Source organism: Salvia miltiorrhiza, chromosome 6 (genome assembly GCF_028751815.1).
Source record: "Salvia miltiorrhiza cultivar Shanhuang (shh) chromosome 6, IMPLAD_Smil_shh, whole genome shotgun sequence".
Taxonomy (NCBI): Eukaryota; Viridiplantae; Streptophyta; class Magnoliopsida; order Lamiales; family Lamiaceae; genus Salvia; species Salvia miltiorrhiza.
This window is the reverse complement of record NC_080392.1, coordinates 20,895,866-20,921,305: the sequence shown is the minus strand read 5'-3', so window position 1 is coordinate 20,921,305 and position 25,440 is coordinate 20,895,866. Positions and strand designations below refer to the sequence as shown.

Below are 25,440 nucleotides of genomic sequence, written 5' to 3'. Positions count from 1 at the left end.
CCGTCGGTAATTAACGGCGGCACGGCGGCGGCATTCCAGGCAACCCGAGCTTTCGAAATTACCGGCCAGTTACCGACGGCAAACTCGCCGCCGTTAACTAGCGACGGCGACGCCGCCGGTAAGTTTCGAATATATAATAAAACATTAAATTAACACAATTACCGACGGCGTGTATGCCGTCGCTAGCTAGCGGCGGCAATTACCGTCGGTAATGGCCAATATTAGGGCACGCGTAACCTCCTTTTTTCACTTTTGCGCAGAACAGATCCCCCCACCCCCCGCCGCTTCGCCCCTGCTGCTGCTGCCTGCTGCTTCCACCAGCCGACCACCGCCGTGCCCAGCCGCCCAGGTAACTCTCTTTCTCTCTCTCTCTCTCTCTCTCTCTCTATATATATATATATATATATATAATTTTTAAATTTTGACTTATATTATTAATTTATTTTAGTTCGACGATTTCGTTTCGCCGCTTTCTTCACGACACCCGCCGGAAACCACCACCGTACGCTCTCTTGTTTAATTATTTATTTAATTATTTATGTATTTATATGTTAATTAAATAGATTTATTTGTTATATATATTTAATAATTAATTTATAATTGGCTTTGTTTATAAATAAATTATATGAAGCATGAATAATTTTAAATTATATCAATTGAAGCATGATTAATTTTAAATTATATTAATCAATTAGTATATGTTGTTAGTTTAATTTTAAATTATGAAGCATGATTAATTTTAAATTATATTAATTTTAATCAATTTAGTTTAAGTTGTTTGTTAGAATAATTTATATATGTTGGATAATATTGTGGGATAGATTTAATCAATTTCTTAAGGATCTTCTCCCTTTGGGATAGAAATTGATTATTTCTTAAGGATCTTCTCCCAACAAATGATTGTTTTTAATTTAATTACCATGATTTTTATTGCTTTTATTTGTATTGTATTATTGCTTCGACATTGGGGGGCCGGGTAGACCTAGTATAGGCTTAGTAAATTAGGACCACTATGGTCACTATAGTTGCTGGTAGAGTCGAGCACTTGGTAGTTAGGATAGTGGGGTTATGCTGTAGAAATTTTGTTAGATTTCAAGTAATTTATTATATTTTATTTATTTTTTTCAATTAGAATTTGCAAGAATGAGTGATAATCGTACGTGGATGTACGCGAGATACAATGATCGTACTGCATTTGAAACGGGGCTTGAGTTTTTCCTTGAGTGGGCGTTCAATCAAACGGCGTACACAGATGGACAAGGTAACATTAGGTGCCCGTGTAAGAAGTGCAAGAATCAAGCGAATTTAGATGTACCTACGGTCAGAAAACATGTTAGTAGGCGTGGATTTGTCCTGAATTACAAAGTTTGGGTTTGTCACGGGGAAGCACCGCTGTATATGCCGAGAGAACATGCTATAATGAATGAGGATGATGGATTATACAATAACTACGAAAGGATGGTGCATGACCATGCTGGACCTAGTAATTATCAAGATCCTCCAAATCTGGAGCAGCCGCCCAATAATGACGCTCAACAGATTTATAACATGTTGGATGCAGCGGATACTCCATTGTACGCAGGATGTGACACGTACACACAATTAAGCTGGATGACTCAATTCATGAGCATAAAGACTGAAAGCCACATGTCAGAGAGGACTTACAATCAGATGTCTTCGATGATGAAAGCTGCTTTACCAGAGGGTAACAACTGTCCAGAAGACTTCTATAGTACGAAAAGAAATCTACGTGGTTTGGGTTTGCCAGTAGAGAAGATCGATTGCTGTGTTAATAAATGCATGTTGTATTGGGGGGAAACTAATGAGCTACATAGTTGTATGTTCTGTGACCAATCACGATATAAGGACAACTTGCGTGCATCTGGGAGTCGCAGAAAGAAACAAGTGACCGCCAAACAGAAGCACTATTTTCCCTTGACGCCCCGATTGCAGAGATTGTTTGCATCTCCTGCAACTGCTGAACATATGCGGTGGCATGCGACCTCCACAGACGATGGGATAATGCGCCACCCGGCCGACTCTCCGGCATGGAAACATTTGAATTCAGTCTTTCCTGGATTCGCCGAGGAGATCAGAAATGTGAGATTGGGCCTCTCTACAGATGGTTTTGCCCCATTTGCACAATCAGGGCGTCAATATTCTTCTTGGCCAGTTATTGTCACGCCGTATAACCTGCCTCCGTGGTTGTGCATGAAAGAACAATTCATGTTCCTCACAGTCCTCGTGCCTGGCCCATCAAACCCAAAGATGAAGTTGGACGTATTCTTACAGCCATTGATACACGAGTTAAAATCTCTGTGGGAGGTTGGTGTGAACACTTACGACATATCGTTGAAGCAAAATTTCCAGATGCGAGCAGCTCTGATATGGACTATCAGTGATTTTCCAGCGTACGCTATGTTGTCTGGGTGGGGTACAGCTGGGAAATTGGCATGTCCACATTGCATGGAGAATACAGAAGCATTCACTTTGCCGATGAGTGGAAAACAATCGTGGTTTGATAATCATCGGAAGTTCTTACCTCCTAACCATGTGTTTAGGAGAAACAAAACTTCATTCTTGAGGAATAAGACATGCAATGTTGGTCCACCAGAACAAAGATCAGGAATACAAATCTTGAATCAAATCGAGGGGTTAGGCTTCGTGAAGGTTACCGAAGACTTCGATGGCAGGAACGCTCAACTCGCCAAATATCAAGATGTAGGGTGGAAAAAGAAAAGCATATTTAGGGATCTACCCTATTGGAGACATCTTTTGATTCGACATAATCTGGATGTCATGCACATTGAGAAAAATGTGTTTGATAACGTGTTTAATACTGTCCTGAATGTGAAGGGGAAGACAAAAGATACAGAAAAATCTAGAGAAGAATTGAACACCTTTTGCAAGCGGAAAGAGTTGAAGAAAGTGGATGGAACCCGATGGTATCCGAAAGCATGTTATACGCTTGACAGGGAAGAGAAGAAGATCTTACTTCAATGGATCAAGAGTCTTAAGTTTCCCGATGGGTACGTATCAAATATTAGTAGATGCGTTGACATGAACGCCCTGAAGATGCACAACATGAAAAGTCACGACTGTCACTTCATGCAAATCCTTCTGCCTGTTGCATTTAAAGAACTTCTTCCTAAGAATGTTTGGGAGGCAATTACAGAGTTAAGTTTCTTCTTCAGAGAATTAACATCCCGCAACGTGGCCATATATGACATGAGAATACTGAGTGAGAAGATAGTTGTTACTCTTTGCAAACTTGAGCGTATCTTCCCTCCTAGTTTATTTGATTCAATGGAGCACCTACCAGTTCATTTGGCAGATGAGGCACGATTGGCTGGTCCAATGCAATATCGGTGGATGTATCCTTTTGAAAGATATTTGAGGACATTAAAAAATCATATAAAAAACAAAGCCAAGGTTGAGGGGTCCATCGCCAATGCATACTTACTTGCAGAAATGTCAACCTTCTCTTCGTTTTACTTTGAAGATCAAATATCTACAAAGTGGACAACTTTGCCTCGCAATATTGAGATGCCCGTTGCTGAAAATGATGATCCTCTTTGTCTCGCCATATTCAAACCTATTGGGCGTTCACTTGGCCGAGGGACGAAGAGATACATGGATGAGCGCGAATGGCTTGCTGCACACATGTATATTTTGAGCAATTGTGCAGAGGTTAAGGCACCTGATGGGAGGACGGTATTTCAGAGGCATCCTACGACTGGGTAAGTATTTTAGTTTAAATTACTGTTTTCCGTACACCATAATTAAGTGATAAAATAATTTGTACACAATGTTTTGTTGGAGCCCACTGGCCTGTCCAAAGCTTGCATGCGCACATTTAAGATGTTTGATAACTCAGGCGGGTACACATGGAAGTTGACGCCCCCAGCGATGAAGGATAAATTTTTTGATGAATTACAGGTACAATTAAATTTATAATACATATAAATATATCATATTAAATTGTTAAAATGTTTGATATTAAATTAATTCTCTTTCTTTCAACAGAAAGAGTTTATGTGGCAGCCCGATGATGAGCGTGACGTGAGGAAAATGTGGGAGACAAACGCCCGCAAAAGGTACTCCGACATGATGAGCGACTACAAGGCAGATCTCAAGCAGTGTATCCGCCAAGGGAGAGAGATGTCTAGGCCCGTCTGGATGACTCCCGATTTTTGGACTGGACTCCGGGATTACTGGCATCAGCCCGAGGTTGAGGCTGTTTCAAATCGAGCACGTGCCAACCGGATGTCCGAGCCCGATGGGGAGGGTACAGGGATCAGTAGGCACGTGGGCGGGTCCCAGTCGACTCGTATCCTGCAGCAGTATATGGTATGTAATTAACAAATAATTAAGTATATAAATTATATTAATATCTTGACTAATATAAATTATTTATCTTATATAAATGCATCTATAGGGCTTGGAGCCTGATTTTTCCCAGGATTCACCGAACTATGCCACCTTCCTCCGCCTCCACATGTACCCCGACGGAAGTTTTACGTCTCCGAGAGATGCAAGAATTGACGTAAGTGTTTAAGTTTATTCAAATATCTAGTGAATGTATTTATTTTCTAACAATTATGCATTGTTATGTATGAATTAGGCGGAGGTTCATCAACTGGCCGCTGCCACAGGACGACAGGACCGGCTAGACGAGGTGTATTTGGAGGTGGTGCATCCGGATAGGTCACGGATCTACGGCGTCGGGAGTGCCGGGCAGAGTCAGGCTAGTAGGGGGTCTATCCGCAGCACGGGCAGTTCTGCGGTGTCTCAGCAGCTTTATGAGACACGGATCTCCACGCTGGAGGAGCGATTGGCAGCAGAGCAAGCACAACGCCAACAGATGGAGGACCGCATGGCGGCAGAGCAAGCACAACGCCAACAGATGGAGGAGCGCATGGCGGCAGAGCAAGCAGCACGCCAACAGATGCAGGACCGCATGGCTCAATTGGAGGCGTTTATGAGGATGTATAATGCTCAGCCACCTCCAGGGCCTGATGCCGATGATGATGATGATGATGATGCTTAGAATTATTAAAACTATATATTTATGTTTTCAAACAAAATTACATTTGCACTTTCTTTTCAAATTTATGTTTTATTGAACTATATATTTCAAGTGCTTTAATTATTAAAACTATATATGTTTTATATATTTATGGCAATGATGATGATGATTGCATTTAACATAAACAAATAAATTCAAATCACATTATAATAACCAAATTAAAACACTTTTGGTGTATTAATGTTAAAATAATAATAATAATAATTAATTAATTAATTAATTAATTAATTATTAAATATTAATTAAATTCAAATCACATTATAATAACCAAATTAAAACACTTTTGGTGTAATAATGTTAAAAAAAAAATTAATTAATTAATTAATTAATTATTAAATATTAATTAAATATTTTACCGACAATAAAAATAAGGACCGAAACGAACTCGATCACTAATTAACAACATATTTCAGGTATTATCTCCACATATTCAAAGATTATAATTATATGAGTGAGTATATAGCATTTAAATGAATTAATAGATGTAGATATATCAATAATACGAGTGTTCTGTACTGGTGATCACTCGAAAAGAATTTCAAAGTTAAGCGTGCTTGACACAGAGCACAAGCAAGATGGGTGACCCACTGGGAAGTCGGGTCGTCGACTGGGAAGTTCGTCTAAAGTATGCAATACCGTATAAATACGGAAATAAATTGTTGATATACAATATCCAATAAAATAAATAAATAAATAAATAAAATAAAATAAAATAAATAAAAAATAAAATTAAAAACATTACCGTGGGCAAAACACCGTCGGTAGTTACCGACGGCTTTTGCCCTCGGTAAATACCCGGCCATCCTCCGGCAAAGACCCACCGGACGGCGGTAGCCTGTTACCGACGGCGTTTTGCCGCCGCTAGTTAGCGGCGGTAATCGTCGTCGCTAGTTTTCCGCCAGGGTCTGCCGGACTCCGGTGGCTCTCTACCGACGGCAAAATCGCCCTCGGTAACTAGCGGCGATGGCTGCCGCCGCTAATTCTTCGGCTAGGCTCCGCCGTTTAACGGCGACAATTCCGGCGGCATCGCCGCCGTTAACTGCCGACGGCGGATGTTCGCCGCCGTTATTTTCGTTGCCGACGAACCGTTTAGCGGCGGGAGCTTGCCGCCGTTATCGCCGCCGGTAACACTATTTACCGGCGGCCGTCTTTTGTTACCGACGGCATTTCGCCGTCGGTCATCAACGATTTTTTTGTAGTGTGAGTTATTCAATGACTAGATCGGTTTGGGACATTGTCTTTGGTCGGGTGATGTCTCTATCGAAATATTGTAAGAGAAATCGAAATAACAAAATTGTTAGTGGCCGAGGGATAGGCCGACATAGTCGTAGCTATGGCAAGACGAGGAAAAAAGGGTTTGGAAGTTTCATGTCCATCCATGATTCAATCTCAAGATCCTCACCAACTCGATTGTATGTTGGTTTAGTTTTGAATTCTTCCATTCTGCACCTTTATCCAAGAGATAGGATTTGAGATTTGAATTGACCGAAGGAGAGTGAAGAGGCGGCTACTTTTGCCTCGATCAAAGAACAAGTACTTCTTTATTTATGTTAATTCATTTGCAAGAATGGATCTCAGAGCGTCACAATAATACTTCATTCGTATTAAAGTATTTTTTAATTTTCGGTTTTAGGAAAAAAATCGAATCTAAATTAAAATATTAAAATATATATAGTTTATTTTTTCCATTTTTTTTCAATTTTGAAATTTTCCTATTTTTCGGTTTGGATCGTAATTCTAAAAATATTGGTTTATTTGGTTAATTCGATTCGATTTGATTTTTTTAAATCTAATATAAATTTGATTTAATTAATTTGATTTTAACAAAAAAAGAAGAACAAATCGCAAACCGAATAAATACCACTACAAAAAAACGAGAGATTACCGACGGCATTCATAAGGCACGGCCGCCGGTGAAATATGCTACCGGCGGCGGCGCCCTCGGCAACTTGCCGCCGCTAATCGGCTCGTCGGTAACGCCATTACCGAAGGCGATTGGCCGCCGCCGGCAATTAACGGCGGCAAAGCAGCCGGCATTTCCGCCGTTGAACGGCGGAGAATTGTCGGAACATTACCGACGACATTTGCCGTCGCTAATTAGCGGCGTCACCACCGCCGTCCGGTGGACATCACCGACGGCGGTGGCGCACTTGCTGGAGTTGGCCAGGATATTAGAGAGGGCAAATGCCGTCACTAATTACCGACGGTATTTTGTCCTCGGTAATATTTTTTTATTTTATTTATTTATTTATTTATTTTATTTAGTTTATTTATTTTATTGTATATCCACAATTTATTTCCGTATTTATACAGTATTGCATAATTTAGACGAAATTCTCAGCCGGTCACCCCACATGCTCTCAAAAAATTTACGGTAAATAAACTAATGTGGTTTTTGCTTGGATTCATATTTGTATCTGTATTTCTCTTTCGTCCTTGTATATATATATAGTTTAGGTCTTATATTATTTTATCTATGATTGATTGATTACACACTCACATGATATTTAATGTTATATATGTGATGACACATTCATGTGCACTTTATGACCATTCCAACACAAATTATATCATACATATATTTTACATTAATTTTATATTCTCCTTCAGTTTCATTAATATTTCATTACTTTTGGACATAAAAATTAAGAAAGATGTAATTAATATATAAAATAGATTGATTGAAATTATTTAAATATTGAATATAGACGAAACATTCCATTATGATAATATTTATAATGGGACGGAGGAAGTATCATTTAATTTTCGAAAAAAAAGGCCAAAAATACGTTAAACGGCCTAGCAGCTAGTTGAAAACGTACAATGGCTAGTTGATTATTTAGTCGTAAAATAAATTTAATTTTAAAGCGACCATTAATTGAAAATTGTTTAGAGATTAAATTAATGTTTTAATTTCACATATACATGATAGTTTTTTTTAAAAAAAATTATGTGTTTTAATTTATTCAACGATTTTAATCATGTATACTGACATAGTTTCCTCTTTTTTAGCAACCATTCAAGATTATGACTAATTATTGTTAATTTTTAAGAATTTTTATAAAAATTCATGCAAAGCAATCAACATTCAACCGATATAGGAATTAATTTACTAATGGTATTTGTACTCCACGTGTATTTATTATTTCTTTCTCTCGCATAGGTATAAGAATTAATTAATTAATTAATTAAAAGCAAAAATAATAGTAGCAGTTAACTAACTAGTATATACACACAAAAATTGCGAGTTTATAACACAAATAAAACTAAAATAAAACTTTAGAGCTAATCAACTATCCAAAAAAAAAAACACTATACATAGCATAGGTAGCCAAATAATCAAGAAAGATATACACATTTAAAGAGTTTAAACTCGTTCCAAATTATTTAAACCGGAATTAATAGATTGATAGATGGATATATACATAAAATAAACAAAATTCTTCATCACCTGATATTGTAGAGAGAGAAGCCTTGGTGCCTATTTTCTCTCACTAAACTCCTAAACCGAGAGCAGTTTCGACGTCTAACTTCCATGCAAAACCAGCAGCAAATTCCATCCTCCACACATCGCACGCTACTATTTTATTCCATTTTTGCCCCTGCTTCGTCTGCTGTACCATCCTCACTCTGCATGCAAACGAGGGGGTAAAATAGGGCAATTTCTCTCTCACCATCAACCTCACCACCAACGCCCCGTTCTCCGCCGCCGCCATCCTTCTGCAGGCGTCGTTCACCCAAACCACGTTGTTCGCGCCGTCCGATACGAATCCCGGACACGTGTCGGCCTGCAGATTCATCAGGATCTCCTCGTCCGAGTATCCTAACCCTACTCCGCCATCTACGCACGTATCCGTCACGCGTTCCACCACTATCCACGTCCCCGCCGTTGTTACGCCGGCGACGTTGCTTTTGAAGCTAACTTCATCGCCGATTCGATATTGTTCCGGATCTACCGTATCTCGAAATTTCGCGGCGGTGCTCTTCTCGCTCTCGGATCTCTCCGGCAGCAGCTGAAGAGTCACCGCCGATCTCACAGGCGGCGAACCGTCGTCGACTCCTGATCTCCCCGGCGGCGAAGATCGCCTTTCCGGATCCGGAAGTTTCATCTTCGTAGGTTGGCGGCCGCGAACCCTAACGTACTTCCGCTTAGTCCTCCGCTCGTATTTGGTTCTCCCGTCGTGCTCGTCCGGATCTCCGCCGGCAGGCTTGGGCGCAATAGGCCGGAATCTGAGCATGAGTCGGTTCATGACCGAATAATGATTCTCCATGGATTTAAGTGGGAGATGAGGTCTCAGATCTCCATGGAATTGATTGATGATCTGAAAAAGCAAAAGATTTAAACGACAAATGAAAGTAATTAGGTTGGTGACACATGTGCGTGGTTTGAAAAGAGAAAAGGAGAGAGAGAGGTGGCAGTTAGGCGATGGAGGAATGGCTTAGCTCGATATACCATACATGAGGGGACACGTGCACCTGCTAAAGCTACTAGAGAGCAGCAGCAGCCCATCGACTCTCGGGAACCTTCCACACCCCCGACACGTATGTGCTTAAGCTTTGCATTTACACTCTTATTCTATGCTACCTTATTCTTATAAAATAATACTTATCATGGATTTCTACTTCAAATTTATAATTATTATAAATACTTTACACTTATATCTTAATTCAGGTTTAGTTTGTGACTCCAATTCATATTTGAGATCGCTTAAGAATGATTATCCAATTTGAATCCGACTGAATTATGATTATTTGAGTTTTGTACATCTATAATTCTGATACAGTATCTAATCGAAAAATTTTAAGCATTTATGGAAGATTTGAAACTTGTGCATGTGTGCTTTAAAGTTCTTCATTATCTACTTCATACAACTACTTGGTTACTAATTGTTATTCATTCACAAGAACACAATGCATATTATCTTCAATGTTCCCATTATTTGATATAGCTAACGTGTCATTACCCTAAACTGATAAAATCATGTACATGTGCCAAAACCGCGACAATGTGGTAGATTTTTGCTAGCAAAATTTGTTTGAATCAAGACAAGTACACGCCTATGTGTATATGCATGTACACGTGGAGGGTTTTGGGAGGTAGAAATTTATAGTATTGACTATTGAGGCGTGAAGTTTGATTGATTGGGCAATATTAATGCCACCATTATTCACCTAATTAATCATCCACAATTACTTCAAATTTAATTGATTGCGCCAATCACGATTCAAGTATAACATCACACTCATCGACACGTGTTGTTACTAGCTAGTTTGAGTTTGGCGACGCAGGATTTGCTGAGGACTATGATACACTCACGCACACATAATAAATATATATGTGAAAATGACCACAACAATATATAATTATATTGACATAAACACCCATATATTTGAGAGTGTTAAGTCTTGGTTGCTTCTCATTTGCTAATCTTAAAACCAATGCAAAGTCAGAACGTTTGCTCCTTTCTTTTATAGAAGCATGTTTTCGAATCGAAACCTCAAATCCAAATTAAATCCTATTATATAGATTCTTTTCACTGCACAATTCATGTTTGAATAGTTTGATTTTTGCCCTACATATATTTGATTGAACAGAATATTTGGCTGACAAAACAATATCATGCACTTTATTGAGTCTAATATAGCGATTAGCAGATGTAGAAAAAATATATGCTGTATATAGTTTGATGAGGGCTTAAGCCTCTCTCACGACATATATGTGTCATCCAATGATTATAACCACTCGATATCAAAATAATCGCTCTAAGAATAACTAAATTAGATAATATAATTGTCACACAACAACTATTTATTATGAACCGACAAGAAATTAGCTATATGTAAGTGATGAATGTGTTGTGAATAAGAATCGGATCATATATATATGATCAGCAAAATAGAGTATATATTAGACTAATTGTTTGTTAGACAAAGAATATAACAATAAAAAATAGTAAGACAATAGAAAAATAAAATAAATACAATAGAATGATTTTATACAGCAATTGATTAATTATATTTATAGTTGTGAATCCACTATCACTACTAGAAAAAATGCTTATAACGACCAAAAAATTTTATTGTTACATTAGCGGTCCTAATGACTGCTTCACGACCATTTCACGATCGATTTTTTTTTAACGATTGAAATTTTAGTTGTTAATAATTTTTTTTAAATGTATATTTTGTTATTTCTTTTAATGATCAAATTTTGGTCGTTAATATTACTCTCTCCATCCCAACAAAAGCGGTGCGTATTTTTTTTTAGCCGTCCCAACGGAAGTGGTGCATTTCCTTTTCTGGTAATAATTTACACTACAAACAATGTGGCCCCACACACCTTTACACACTTTTACACTATAACATTATTCTCCTTAAATCCCGTGCCGAAAAGAAGTGCACCGCTTTCGTTGGGACGGATGGAATATATATATATATTTTAATTTTTTAACGACTAAAAATTTGATCGTTAATATATTTTTTTTGTTATTTTATTTCTACTTTTATAATTTTTTTAATGATAAAAATTCAATTATTAATATCATTTTTTAAATATTTTTTAAAATAAATTTGTTAATTCTGTCGTTAATATTTTTCAATATTTTTTACTATCGGTCGTGAATATTAATTTTTTAATATTGTTGAAAATTTCTGAAAATCACTATATTAGAGCATATAATCTGCTAATCGATATATTAGAACATATATTCTGCTAATCGATATATTAGACAACGATTCACGAGTCTATATTTTTCAACAATTCTTTGAGCATATATATATTGATTTTAAAGAAATTTTCTAATTATAAACTCACGAGTCTCCCACTCAAATGAAGCTAAAACTAGATAGTTTGTATGTTTAACAACACAGCTCAACAGTTCCGCTTTTCGATACTTTATGTTATAGCACTATGAATTAGTACCGAATGCAGTGACATTCCTTCTTATTTATAGGCTACTTGAAGCTTAGAGAAGGATGAAAGGCTAAGAACGTGGATTACACTTGAGTCCAAAGTAAAATCCATTTTTGAGCTCAAAGAATACTTGGTGATCAAACATAAGCCACTTCTTCTATTTTCATGCCATTTGACTTAGTCTTCTTATTTTAATCTTCATCCATAACTAATTTTGTTAGCCTGCAAAACCAACTGACAACATTCTCCAAAGTAAAGGATAATATTATTTTAATGAAGAAGAAAAAATCAAATATAAATATTTGTGGAGTTAAATTAATTCTAGCAATATATATATATATATATAGGGTGTGGTTCTAGAGAGAACTACATTATTTGTGAGAACGTGAACCATCAAATCTAATGCATTCACTGTAAAAATTAATGCATTCGCTGTTAAAATTAATGCATTCAAAAAAATAAAAAAAAATCGCTCCCTTCAGGATTCGAACCCAGGATCTGCATTCATCCAACAAGATGATACATCCACCGTAGATCTTGATGATCGAATGGCTGAAAATGGTTCTCCGCTCTTTTTTTATTTATGGTTCTTTCTTTAACCTCTCCCTATATTATTAAATTGAAGTTTTATTAAAAAGAAAAAGGAAAAACCAGTGAAAGCACAAGGACGTAAACTAGGGGCAGGACCGAGGCTCAAGAAGGAGCTCGTCAAAAGAAAGAAAAAAAACAAAAAGAGGAAACGCAAGAAGCAAAAAACTTCAGCGTACAGAAACTCAATCTCAAGAATGATCCATGTTGTTGCAGAAGTCGTCCATCTCCATTTCATCCGACCAACGTCCTTTGGAGATATTATTCATAACACAGATACTAGCACTTCTGCTATTATCGATAACAAACTCCCTCGGCTTATAGCCCATATCCTCCGCATGACGGAGTCGATTCTTTATGCTATCTTCCAAAGGTTGTGGGACGCGCGGACGCTCCATACCCTTTGGAGGACGTCCCCGTCGTTCAGGTGGTGCTTGATCAACAAGTAATTGCATTCCCTGGCTAACCTGCTCCTCTAACCGATTAATACGACTTGCAAAATCTGGAGTAGGAGAGTCTTTAACATTCTTCCCAGACGGGGTCTCCATCTCAAGATCCTCGTCCACCTCCTCGTCACTATTAGCTGGCTGAATAATCTGCTTCAAAACAGCCGTATCCGGCCCGTAAACTGTATGGTCAGCCATCTCGCTTGATTGCTCCGCCGTCACCAAAGGGGCAAAGGAATTCCCAGACTTCTGTTCTCCCGTGGTCTGCTTCACTTGAGTACGCTCCGTCAGAGCAGACTTCACCTCAACAGCTTTAACAGATGTAACTTGCAAATGATCCGAGGAATCATTATTATCAACCGCTTCCAAAGCCTCAGTGTTACGCAACACCGAAGCTTGTACCACCGCCTTCCCGATAGCGTGCCATTCCGATCCGTTGTCCCTCTTTTCCACCTCATCTGTTGTCTTTCCCTGTGATTTGTCACCCTTGCGACATTTCTCCACCGAATGGCCCGTAATCTTGCATCGATGACAAAAAATAGGTATATATTCATAACTGAACTCCACCGAAAACTCGTGGTCCCCTCCATCAATATTAAGCGTCAGCGGCAAAGGCTGTGCCAAATCAATTTCAACCAACATACGCACAAAGTGTCCTACATCTTCAGTCATAGAATTTCCATCAATTTTCAACGGCTGTCCAAGCCAACTTCCAATACCCGAAATAACTTCAGGATGCCAAAACTCCACAGGCAAATAATAAATCCGAACCCACATCTGAGCGAGAGAAGAAGATTCCTTGTAGGGATTAAAGTAACGTACCCAATCACGTAAACGAAGCGATCCAACAGATAAATTCCATAAAAGATTAGCCTTGGCAGTGGCTTTATCCTCTTTCGACTGAAATCTAAGAGTATAGTAACCCTTTCCCATCGGCATCAAGTGCCAGGGAGAAGAAATTTTCCAAAGCAATTGAAGTTCCGCCTTTAACTCACGAGATTGCCTCGGCTTATCGCCTTTATTTAACAAAAGTCTGCCTATAAGAGCATGCTTAAACTTCTTCAATTGAGAATCCTGAATATCACGTGGTATAACAAGAGTACCCTGATCACCATGCCTAACCGGACGGAGGGCACGAAAATTATGCGCTGGTAAATCCGGCTGTCGAACCGTTGGAGGGGCAGTAATCCTAGCGTATGAAACGTTCTGTTGTTCAGTCGAATTCACAGAAACAGGTGCAGCAGGGAAATCCACTGTGCTCCTGAGATTAACTTGAAAGTTTTGCTTAGAAACCCCATTCGAGGGTTTCAAATGTTGTTCAAAATTTGCAGAAACCGAGGGGAGATTGAGGGCTCCTCTGTTTGCTGTCGGAGCGGAAGCAATCGGCGCAGCAACCCGAAAATCGGCGCTGGAGCCTTCAGCCTCACGCAGAGCAGCAAGATGAGGGAACTTCTGGGGAGAAAGAACAGTCAGGTGACGCTGCTGGGGAGACGCGCCCGATGTTCGTGGAGAAACATTGCCGGAGACCTCTTCCGTCGAAACCATCGGAAACTCGGCGCCGGAGCTGGGTGGGCGAAGGGCCGAGACCGGAGGTGGAAGAAGGACGGTGGCCTGTTGCAGCGTCGGTGGGCTGGAGAGTGGCCGAGATCTGGTCCCTTTACCAGCTCAAGAAGGCTGCTCACGTCCGAGATCTGCTCTGCAGCAGAGCCACGAGATCAATCGATCCGGGCAGCAGTGGCAGGCGGCTTCTCAGGGCGGCAATCTCGACTTCAGGCTGCCGGAGCTCCAGCTGGTAATGGCGGTGGCTTCAAGTGAGGTGGGCTGCCGGAGGTCAGATCCGTCGACCTCAGGCGAAGCAGTAGCAGATCCGTCGGCGGCGTTACCTCGGCGACGTCAAACGGCGGCTCCAGACGATGACAGCCGCTCCAGAAGGCGGCAGCAACTCCGAGCGAGCAGCAGCGGCTCCAGACGGCAACGAGCTCGCCGGCTAAAGGCGTCTCGTGCCGGGCCCTCGCCGGCCTCAAGCTACGGCGACGGTAGAAGATAGAGAGAGAGGCGTGCAAAATTTTTCTCCGATGCGTCTTTAACCTCTCCCTATATATAGATATGATTGAGTTATAGTGAGAATGACTATATTACATGAGAAATGAGAATAATGAATATTTCAATAATAAGTTCTTTGTAATGCATGAATAGTCGTACTCAATTAATGTGGTGAAACTTTCGTCCTTCTAGAATTTGAACCCATGCGAGAATTGACTATTCATGCTTTACAAGTAGCTTATTCATGGATTTATTGATTTATTCGTTAAATGATTCATGATTAATTCGTATAATTATTAGTAATAGGATTTGAATATCTCATTTTTCATATTTATTCTCATTTCTCATCATAAATAGTAGAATTTTTGAGATTCAGATCTTGTTACGATTTAGCCCTTGGACCCAATTACATATAAAAATTATATATTTTTATTTTTATGTAATAATATTCTCACTATAACCTATATATACATATATATATATATACATATATATATATAGGGGAGGGCTAGGGTGAAAACACCCCTTAGTGTATAAAATAGGAACATATATTGACCATAGATCTTCATATAATTAACGGTCAAGATCTAAAACAATCAAATCGTCCGATTCATGTCAATGAACTGTGAATTCATAACAAAATAGTTAAAAGGGTATAAGAATAAAACATTTTCTTTGACCTTCCGTGTACAGATTTTCAGTTCCTATTCTCACGCCTAGTAATTTGGAATGGTTGATTTTCCATATTTGAAATAATTACTCTGAAATTAATTGAATGAACGAGTAATCAATTCATTGTAAGTTACATTCTTTTTTATTCTCCTTTTCTCTTTCATCATCTACAGAACCAAGATTCTTTTTTTCTCTTTCATCGTTGCTTGAACTCAGCCTTATAATTGTCTGATATTTCTTTCATACGCGAATTAAATATCAGATGCGCATGAACCGGTATGATATATTGTATGATTTGGCTCATTGAATAAACAATGTGGTACGAATTGAACAAACAAACAAACGCAAATACCTGTCATGAATCACATAGTTCATTGCATGAATTATTTCTTATAGAACTAAATCAATTTTAAATAATTTTTGATTCGTGCCATATGAACGAGTGATTCACGCAATTAAATTTTTGATTTGTTCTGTACCAACATGTAATTCATGCAATTTGTATTCAAGAAATAAATATGTGCTGTTTGGCATACATCTGGAAAATAAATAATTATATATGAATGATAAGAAGAGAGATTAATATGTATTTTACGTGTAGATTATGTTTTGATATGTGAAGAATTTGATAGGATTATGGTAACCGATTCTGGACAATTAAAATGACAAAAAGATCCCCTAAGATTATTGGCGTCTATTTTGAAGGCTGATCTTTAGGATTAAATCCAGCCATAGGATCTAGAAAACAAAGGGGTGAGATCCATTCCTATTTTATACAAAAAAATCTGTTTTTATTTTAGCCCTCCTATATATATATATATATATATATATATATATATATATATATATATATATATATATAGGGAGAAGATCCATGGAGAATGCTAAATATTTTGAGAAAATAGAGAATGCGTGAAAAAATAACGAATGAGTCTATAATTTCGATGAATAAATCAATATAACGTATGAATAAGATTTTGGCCTTGGTTTGAATCCTGAGAGGGGCGAGATTTTCACTATATTACTGTATTTACTGAATACATCTGTTCATTAATTATGCTGATCTGTTCGTAAAATTTATAGATTTATTCGTTATTCTCCATTCTCTCAGAAAATATAATTCTCTATGGATCCTCCCTCCCCCTATATATATATAGAGAGAGAGAGGAGGGCTACGGTATAAACACTTTTTAACATATAAATTGCGAACTAGCTAAAATGTATGAATTTTATGTAGAACACGTATGAATTCGCTGTGTAGCTGTATGAATTGCGAAAAATAAATTATTTGCAACCTATGATATTCGAACTCGGGATCATGAATTCATCCAACAATGTGATGAATCAACCGTAGATCTTGATGATCTAAGGGCTGAAAATGGTTCCTATTTTATACACTTAAAAATGTTTTCATGGTAGCCCACCCCCTATATATATATATATATATATAGGGTTAGCTTCAATGGAGACCACTTCCCTATATAGAGAATAGAGACCAAATCAGAGCCATTGATCTCACCAAAATCAATGAATCAGATTAATCCGAATTCTTCAAGTTTAGGAATCCCGTAAATTCCTCATTTTCAATTCTGGGAACCAACGAACACCATTATTATGAACTTACGAACATACTAATGTTCGTCGATGTGTTCGTATAAAAAACAAATGAACATACTAATGTTCGTATAAAAATAAATGAACATACAAATAAACATACTTATGTTCGTAAGTTCATAATAATGTTGGTTGGTTCCCAAAATTGGAAAATGAGGAATTTACGGGATTTCCTAAACTTAAAGAATTCAAATGAATCTGATTCATTGATTTTGGTGAGATCAATTGCTCTTATTTGGTCTTCATTCTCTATATAGGGGAATGGTCTCCATTGAACTATTCCATATATATATATATATATATATATATATATATATAGGGAGAGGTTCAGGAAAGAACCATAAATAAAAGAAGACCGGAGAACCATTTTCAGCCATTCGATCATCAAGATCTACGGTGGATGCATCATCTTGTTGGATGAATGCAGATCCTGGGTTCGAATTCTGAAGGGAGCATTTTTTTTTATTTTTTTTAGTGCATTAATTTTAACAGCGGATGCATTAATTTTTACAGTGAATGCATTAGATTTGATGGTTCTCCCGTTCTCACAAATAATGTAGTTCTCTCTAGAACCACACCCTATATATATATATATATATATATATATATATATATATATGGGAGGGCTAAAATAAAAACACTTCTTAAAATATAAAATATAAACAATTTTCAGCTCTTAGATCATTAAGATCTACGGTTGATTAGTAACCCTGTTGGATGAATTCGTGGTCTTGGGTTCGAATCCTAAAGGTAACAAAAAATTATTTTTCACAATTCGTAACCATGTTGGATAAAATTCGTACATTAAAAAACGTTTATATTTATATTTGAAGAAGTGTTTTCACCGTAGCCCTCCCCTATATATATATATATATATATATATATATATATATATATATATATGGTGTGGTTCTAGAGAGAACTACATTATTTGTGAGAACGGGAGAACCATCAAATCTAATGCATTCACTGTAAAAATTAATGCGTCCGCTGTTAAAATTAATGCACTCAAAAAAAAAAAAAAAAATGCTCCCTTCAGGATTCGAACCCGGGATCTGCATTCATCCAACAAGATGATGCATCCACCGTAGATCTTGATGATCGAATGGCTGAAAATGGTTCTCCGGTCTTCTTTTATTTATGGTTCTTTCGTGAACCTCTCCCTATATATATATATATATATATATATATATATATATATATATATAATTAGGTTATAGTGAGAATACTATTACATAAAAATAAAAAATATATAATTTTTATATGTAATGGGATCCATTGGCTAAATCTTAACAAGACCTGAATCTCAAAACTCTACTTCAGACCAAGATTCAAAATTTTTAAGAATGGTCCAAATCCATTGTGTTTGATTTTTATAAGGTTTGGATTAAAGAAAAAAAAAAAGATCTGCATCCGCGGATCTAAATTGAGTCCAGGATTTACTGTCATCCCTAATTATATTCATTCTCAAATGTTTTTGGTCAATTTTAATAAACGAAGAGAACACATAAAAATTAAAGAAAAAACATAAATAAGAGTAATTTTATCCTTTCAAGTTCAAAATAAATATTTTTTTATATTTTTTTGTGTAATGAGTATTTTTTACTCCTTTCGTCCAACTTTAAGTGGCTCAAAACTTTTCGGCACAGAAATTAAGAAGAATGTGTAAATTGATTAAAAGTGGTGGGACATATACTCCCTCTGTCCCATTGATTTTGTATCGTATTCCTTTTTTGTTTGTCCCACTGATCTTGTTTCATTTATATAAATAGTACTCCCTCCGTCCATTAATTCATGACCTAAGTAGCAAAACACGGATTTTAAGAAAAAATGTATTTTTATTAGTTTAGTGGAGAAAGGGACCCACAATTAATGTATTGTTTATTAGTTGAGTGGAGAAAAAGTGTATTGTTTTGGGACCCACCAATTAAATATAAATAAAAACTTACTAAAAATGGATAGGCCTTGAGTTGGTGGACGTCCCAAAAAGGAAAGAAGGCCTTGAATTAGTGGACGGAGGGAGTAACAATTAACTAATTAAACAATAAGAATTCTTAATTACCTTCTCTCTACTACTTTATCACTTTATCACCTTCTATTTCCTACTTTATCACTTTATTACATTCTCTCTCCTACTCTCCTTAATAACCGTGCCGAAATCAAATGGGACAAGCCCAATGGGACAGAGGGAGTACTTTTTAAATAGTTAAATTTTTTCTTTTATGGAAACAGACTATTTATAGATTAGCTCATAAGAATAAAAATAATTATAGATTAATTTATTATTTTTTAAAGACCAATTTCTTTGATAACTCCTATAATCTATATAAATTTTATTTAATTAAGAGATTAGAAAATTTTAATAATAAAATTAAAAAATCATTTATCTTCCTAATTACTCCCTCCGTCCCATAATAAGTGGCCACATTCTTTTCGGCACGGAGATTAAGAAATTGAGTGTTATATGTTTTAATAGAGTGTGGCCTACAATTGTTGACCAAATTAGTGAGTAATTGTTGACTTAATTAAAGTAATTTTGGCATTTTTAGAAAGTGGCCTACAATTGTTGACCAAATTAGTGAGTAATTGTTGACTTAATTAAAGTAAATTTTTGCCATTTTTAGAAAGCAGCCACTTATAGTGGGACAGACGAAAAAGGAAATGTGGCCACTTATTATGGGACGGAGGGAGTATGAAAGTAGACGTCTATCCGAATAAGAAATGAAAAGGACTGCGGATGAATTTATTGAGGAGAGAGAAAGGAGGAGTGAGAGAGTGGAGAGCGAATGATGAGCACTTGAACTCAAATCAAATACGTGGCCGATTTTTTCCGACATCCTTAAATCCCTCAAACTCAAAGCTGTCAGCCAGGGTTGTTGGATCGAAGACGCGTGGTTGCTTAGATTGCCTTTCTCCAATTCTGATTGGTACTCACACTACACACACTATACGTATAATGTTACCATATTCCACTATCTCACTTTCTGGGAAAAAATTTCAGATATATAAGTTGACCGTCGGATAGTATTTTATACTCCATCTTTCCGTAAAATAAAAATACGCGTAGTTTTCATTTTTCATCCGTCTCATAAAAATATGCATAATTCATTTATAATAATAATTTTTTCATTAAACATCACAATTGATATGAAATTATTTCTCAACTCACATTACACTTTACAAGATTTTTTAAAACCCATGCCGTCTCAAACTATGCTTGTTTTTATAGAACAGAGGGACGGAAGTAGTACTATATTTTATTTTTTATTATTTTTAAGCAAATAAATATTCTCTTCGTCCCAAGTCCCAACAAAGTTAAATCGTATTTTTTTAGATCGTCCCAACGAGGTTGACTCTTTTTCTTTTTAAAATAAATTAAAATTACTTTTTCATTAATTTCCTGTTTTTTTATTTTACTTTTTCATTCACTTTTTTATTTTATTTTTTTAATTAAATACAAACTTCTTAAATCTCGTGTCTAAAAGAAACGTCTCACGTCCATTGGGATAGTGGGAGCATGTTTTTTAAAAAATAAGATCCTAGTAAATGCTAAGAAAAAGCAGACGAGGAGAGCAAGAAGATCAGAGCATATTAAACTTATAATGTTAGTCACTATGTGCCTGAATCTGTATAATGACAATAATTTTGTCACAAGTCGAATACACTATCAAATGATTTTGAAAATTATTTGTTCGTTAAAAAAAATGTTCCGCTTTCAACTGTGAATAGCTGTATAGGTAAAGTAGGGATAAAATCATATTCAAGTATGACAACTGACAAGTATACAAAAACACAAGTTAGTTTGCTAATAATATATTTTTTTTCTTTTCCTTTTTTTGTTATTAATAAACAAATAATTACAATGAATTTTAGCCTAAACTTTGACCTCATACATTAATCACTACATCGATGCACCCACAAAATATAAAAAACACAAGTTAGTTTGCCAATATTTTTTTTCCTTCTTTTTTCGTGTAATTTCCCGACACTACATACATCTTTGGCATATTTGTAGAGAGAGATGAAATAATATAGGCAAAATCAATATATTATTTGCCAACGGATTTGGGAAAAAACAAGAACAACCAATTTTGCAATATCATGTTTCTAAAAATAAAAAATAAAAAAATTGCAATATCATCAATCAGCAGAATGGGCACACAGCAAAAATCACATTAGTATCTCTTCATATTCATAAAGAGGTAGATAAAAATTAACGCTGAACTGCATTATACAGAGCACTAAGCAGTAACTTGATTCCTTATTCTTCACCAAATTGGGAAAAAATATTGTGCATTACCAAAAATGGCCAGCCTTTTTTAGGCAGCACATAACGACAGAACGCAAGAGAAAACACGATTATTGAGCGTTTAGTGTCCTTCCGTGAGCAAAAAGGGCGGTAGAGGGAATTTAGTTGACAACGTCGAGCACTAGCTTGCGCGACTTAAGAACAGACCACCTCATACGCCTGTAATAACCTGCTTGAAGGAGCGCTAGTGACAGGACAAAGATCCACTTGAATCCCATCTGCAGAAAATTTAGTGTTTGCTCACATGTCAAAAGGTGACGGGAGAAAACTTATCCTCTTCATTTTTTACAGTATATTGTGCACAATAAACTCACCAGCTTTCTCTCTTCCATTTCAGGCTCCGCAGCCCAGGTCAAAAATGAAACCACGTCTTTCCCCATCTAGAAGGACAAGCAGGGAATGTAACGGATGAGATGGATCGTAGATGACAAGGGGAAGCAGCGCAAGTATCAAAATTTGACATATTTTATGTATGTGTGTGTGTACAAAGATAACTCCATGCATCATAGAGGGTGTGAACTAGAAAAGTGATGAGCTCACCTGAGCTTCTGTTGCAGGGGTACCATCTTCGTACTCAACAGCCCCATCATTAAGCATTTTAGGCATGGCAATAGCGCCGCCAGGGAAATAAGGGTTATAATGCAACCCTTCACGAATCTAAAAGAGGAAATATCAAGTTAGCAAAGTGCAAAATACAAACAACCGGAATATTCTTGAAGAAAAGGCAACATCAATACAAGGAATTTATCAGTTATGAAATTGAACTCCACTTGGCTCAGAAGTCAGAGGTTAAGATTGTTAAATAAATAACAGAAAATTTTGCCAAACTTAATGTACTGCAAGACTTCTTCCTGAGTAACAACAAAATGGATTTGTAGAGGCAAGTGCCAAACATCCCATATATTAATCTGAAGCTACAACCACAAGTTATATTAATGACTCAAAATAATGTTGAGCTTATAAATGATTTGACTTAAGCAAGCACCAGTCTTGTGAAAAGTTGTTAAGATACATACTTTCTAGCAAGATCACATCATCTTTTATGACATAAGGATTTGTATAAAATGTTATAAAAACAACAGCTCATGCCAGTTGGTTCATACACAGGCTTCTTTTCCCAATATACTAAGTTAAATGACTGGTGAATTGCCACATAAGCTAGTTGTACTGGAAGTAAAACAGGGAAGAAAAGTTGAATAGACTTACAGAAACACCGGCAGGAGGATCACGATATCCAGTTAGAAGAGCAAAAACATAGTTTTGACCATTATGACGAGCCTAAGAATGCAAAAGTCTGCAATTAGCCATGAAAGACACAGAGTATTTCCAAATAAATTAAGTTGATGTAAAGCCAGGAAATACTTTGGTAATAAGACTTAAATCTGGAGGATAGGCCCCTCCATTGGCAAACCTAGCTGCTGACTCATTTTCATATGGCTGAGGAAACCGATCACTCAGTTTCCCAGGACGAGTAAACATCTCCCCCTCATCATTAGGTCCATCAACTACCTCAATCTCGGCTGCCATAGCCTTAGTTTCCTCCTCTGTGTATGCAACACCTACCAAGTCACGATATGAAATCAAGGACATGGAATGGCAGGATGCACATACTTGTTGGTAAACCTGGTGACCACGGCGAACCCTGTTTGAGATGGCCACAATATGTGAATTCAGTATTGAGACATAGGAAGTCGTTTTACAGTGCATCAGTGTTACTCAAACTAGTACTCAAGGAGACCTAATTCTATCGATTTGCAACTCTTGCAGCAAAACCATAAATAGATAAATCTGATTTTGATTCTGAAGATGATACTTTATTAGGTAGAATATAATGATAATTACTAGATAAGGAAATAAAATACTCACGAGGCATGATCGTAGGAACTTAGGATGCCAGCATGTGGCCAAGGGTAGTTAGGGGATTCCAAACCATGTTCTGCCTCATCACAGGAAGCAATTGACGCAAAACTTAAAAGCCCTGATACACCTGCTCCAAAGAGGGCCAATGTCCTCAAGCAGCTTTTGGTAGCAGATTCAGCACTCTCATGCCCTTTCTTCGAAATAAAAGATGATAAAGCTGGAGAACTCTGAGAGGAAAAGTTTGAAGTGATACCCCTCAGTGGTTTGTGGTAACAGACCCAACAAACTAGAAATAGAAAGTAAGTTCCAGAGTTCTTACAGCGACTTTCGATTGAAGTCTCTCTCTCAGCAACTGGTGAATTGCTCTACCCCCAAACATTGTAAATGAGAACCCTGCTCATTAAGAAGAAACAAGGGTGGGGGAACTTAGTATATATGAAGCAACTCTACTGATAGAAGATGAAGGAAAATGAGCTGCATTAAGACAGAGAGAGAGGGGCACGGGGGGCTACGATGGAATCATCATCATCTACATAATAAAACAGAAATAATACAATTCTTTTTGATGGAGATGTATGAAGACTCAGTAAGGTTCTTAGAGCATCGGCATCCATAGAGCCCCTTTGGGGGACAATGGACCCCACTTAAGAGCCCCTCCTCCACATTTTCATTTCTCATTTCTCAAATTTAAATGCATTTTAAAGTTAAAATAAATATTGCCTTTCGAAATTAAAAATTCATTAAATTGAAATTCAAACATCAAACTAGATTACAATTACAATAAATAAATAAAAATTACTTCCATCCTTAATGTTTTTTCAAATTTGAGGATGAAAAAGTGGTATTTATAGGCAAATAAAAGAAATAAAAAAATCCAAAGGAGCCATTGCTCCAACAGTTGTATTTTAAAAAACAAAAAGTTAAAAATTAATTTTTTTTGCAAAAAAGCTGTTGAAATTTGATTTTTTATTTTTTTTTAATTACTATATAGATAGGCGCGTGCCTAGCATGCGGCATTTTAAAAACAGCTAGAGCCCGGCGCGGAGGGATGAGTTGCCGATCGATGCGCAGGGGGGGGGGTGCATCGCCTGGGGGCTCTAAGGAGCAGGGTTTAAGGCAGATAATAGAGCCGTGATGAGGCTACTCTTAAGGGAGAATGTTTAAAAAATAAACATGAGATGCTTAGAGTTGAGCTTCATGTTTTGCCAAAAATAAGATCCAAAATGAGATGTAAAATGCCAAATGAATCCAGAATGATATTTCTTTAGATAACATGGATACAGGTAATTTCACAACCACTGTATGCTGCTAAAAACTTATCCATGTATGCCTTTTAAGATACAGTTTATATGCAATGCATCATACATGGAATTGATTCGTTGACTACCTCTTCTTTTTTATTTTTTTATGCATGCAGCTGTTTGGAAGGGTTGATGAATGTCTAAAACAAAAGTATGGTGTTATGGAGCATGTGATATCACGAAGCATTGAGTAGCCTCTGTTTCATGAAATATATCATAAATTAACATTTTCTTACACTATTTCTTTTCCTAGATACCATGCGACTATTTCCACACACCAATTCTTAATGTCCCAACCAGGAAAGAGGTTGCTAGTGGTTGCCACTGGATCTCCATCTGGCCATAGGTAACAGTATGCTCTCTATCTTAATTATATCATTCCCTGTTGAAAGAGTGTTCTCCCCTGCTATTATCCTACAGCTTATTATTCAAAAAGGTACTGCATTGTAATCACTATATTAAACCTAGAGAACAGGAAAAAGGGGAATATTATATGCACTCTCTGAGACTCTAAGGTACCATTCTTGCTAGCAACCAAGGTTTCTATCTGTTTATTCATTGCCTTCACAATGACCTCAGTTGCTGGGCAAATAGACAGTCACTCA

General features: G+C 37.0%; 3 protein-coding genes across 5 annotated transcripts in view; 1 reads left to right on the top strand and 2 right to left on the bottom strand.

The window, feature by feature from the left end:
- Nucleotides 1-8,472: 8,472 nt before the first annotated feature.
- Nucleotides 8,473-9,971, bottom strand: LOC130987430 (uncharacterized). 3 transcript variants are annotated; one of them, XM_057910968.1, is made up of 2 exons: nt 9,543-9,971; nt 8,473-9,411 (listed from the first exon to the last, which is right to left on the bottom strand). In XM_057910968.1, the coding sequence occupies exons 1-2, from the start codon at nt 9,597-9,599 to the stop codon at nt 8,584-8,586; spliced, it is 885 nt and encodes a 294-aa protein (XP_057766951.1). In that variant the 5' UTR covers nt 9,600-9,971; the 3' UTR covers nt 8,473-8,583. The 3 variants fall into 3 exon arrangements, with proteins under 3 accessions (XP_057766951.1, XP_057766952.1, XP_057766953.1); XM_057910969.1 differs by having other exon boundaries at nt 9,548-9,945; XM_057910970.1 differs by having other exon boundaries at nt 9,566-9,664.
- An 11,547-nt stretch (nt 9,972-21,518) lies between these two features.
- Nucleotides 21,519-25,440, bottom strand: part of LOC130987429 (cytochrome c1-2, heme protein, mitochondrial) — a 4,956-nt gene continuing 1,034 nt past the window's right edge. Inside the window, exons 2-8 of the mRNA XM_057910967.1 lie at nt 23,854-23,927; nt 23,541-23,761; nt 23,037-23,316; nt 22,881-22,952; nt 22,215-22,331; nt 21,989-22,054; nt 21,519-21,892 (exon numbers count right to left, since the gene is read on the bottom strand). Coding sequence (XP_057766950.1) covers nt 21,776-21,892; nt 21,989-22,054; nt 22,215-22,331; nt 22,881-22,952; nt 23,037-23,316; nt 23,541-23,761; nt 23,854-23,913 — 933 coding nt within the window. The 5' untranslated portion in view covers nt 23,914-23,927 and the 3' untranslated portion in view covers nt 21,519-21,775. The remainder of the gene's footprint in view (nt 21,893-21,988; nt 22,055-22,214; nt 22,332-22,880; nt 22,953-23,036; nt 23,317-23,540; nt 23,762-23,853; nt 23,928-25,440) is intronic.
- LOC130990630 (uncharacterized) overlaps nt 24,808-25,440 on the top strand; it is a 13,871-nt gene continuing 13,238 nt past the window's right edge. The window contains exon 1 of the mRNA XM_057914852.1: nt 24,808-24,817. Coding sequence (XP_057770835.1) covers nt 24,808-24,817 — 10 coding nt within the window. The remainder of the gene's footprint in view (nt 24,818-25,440) is intronic.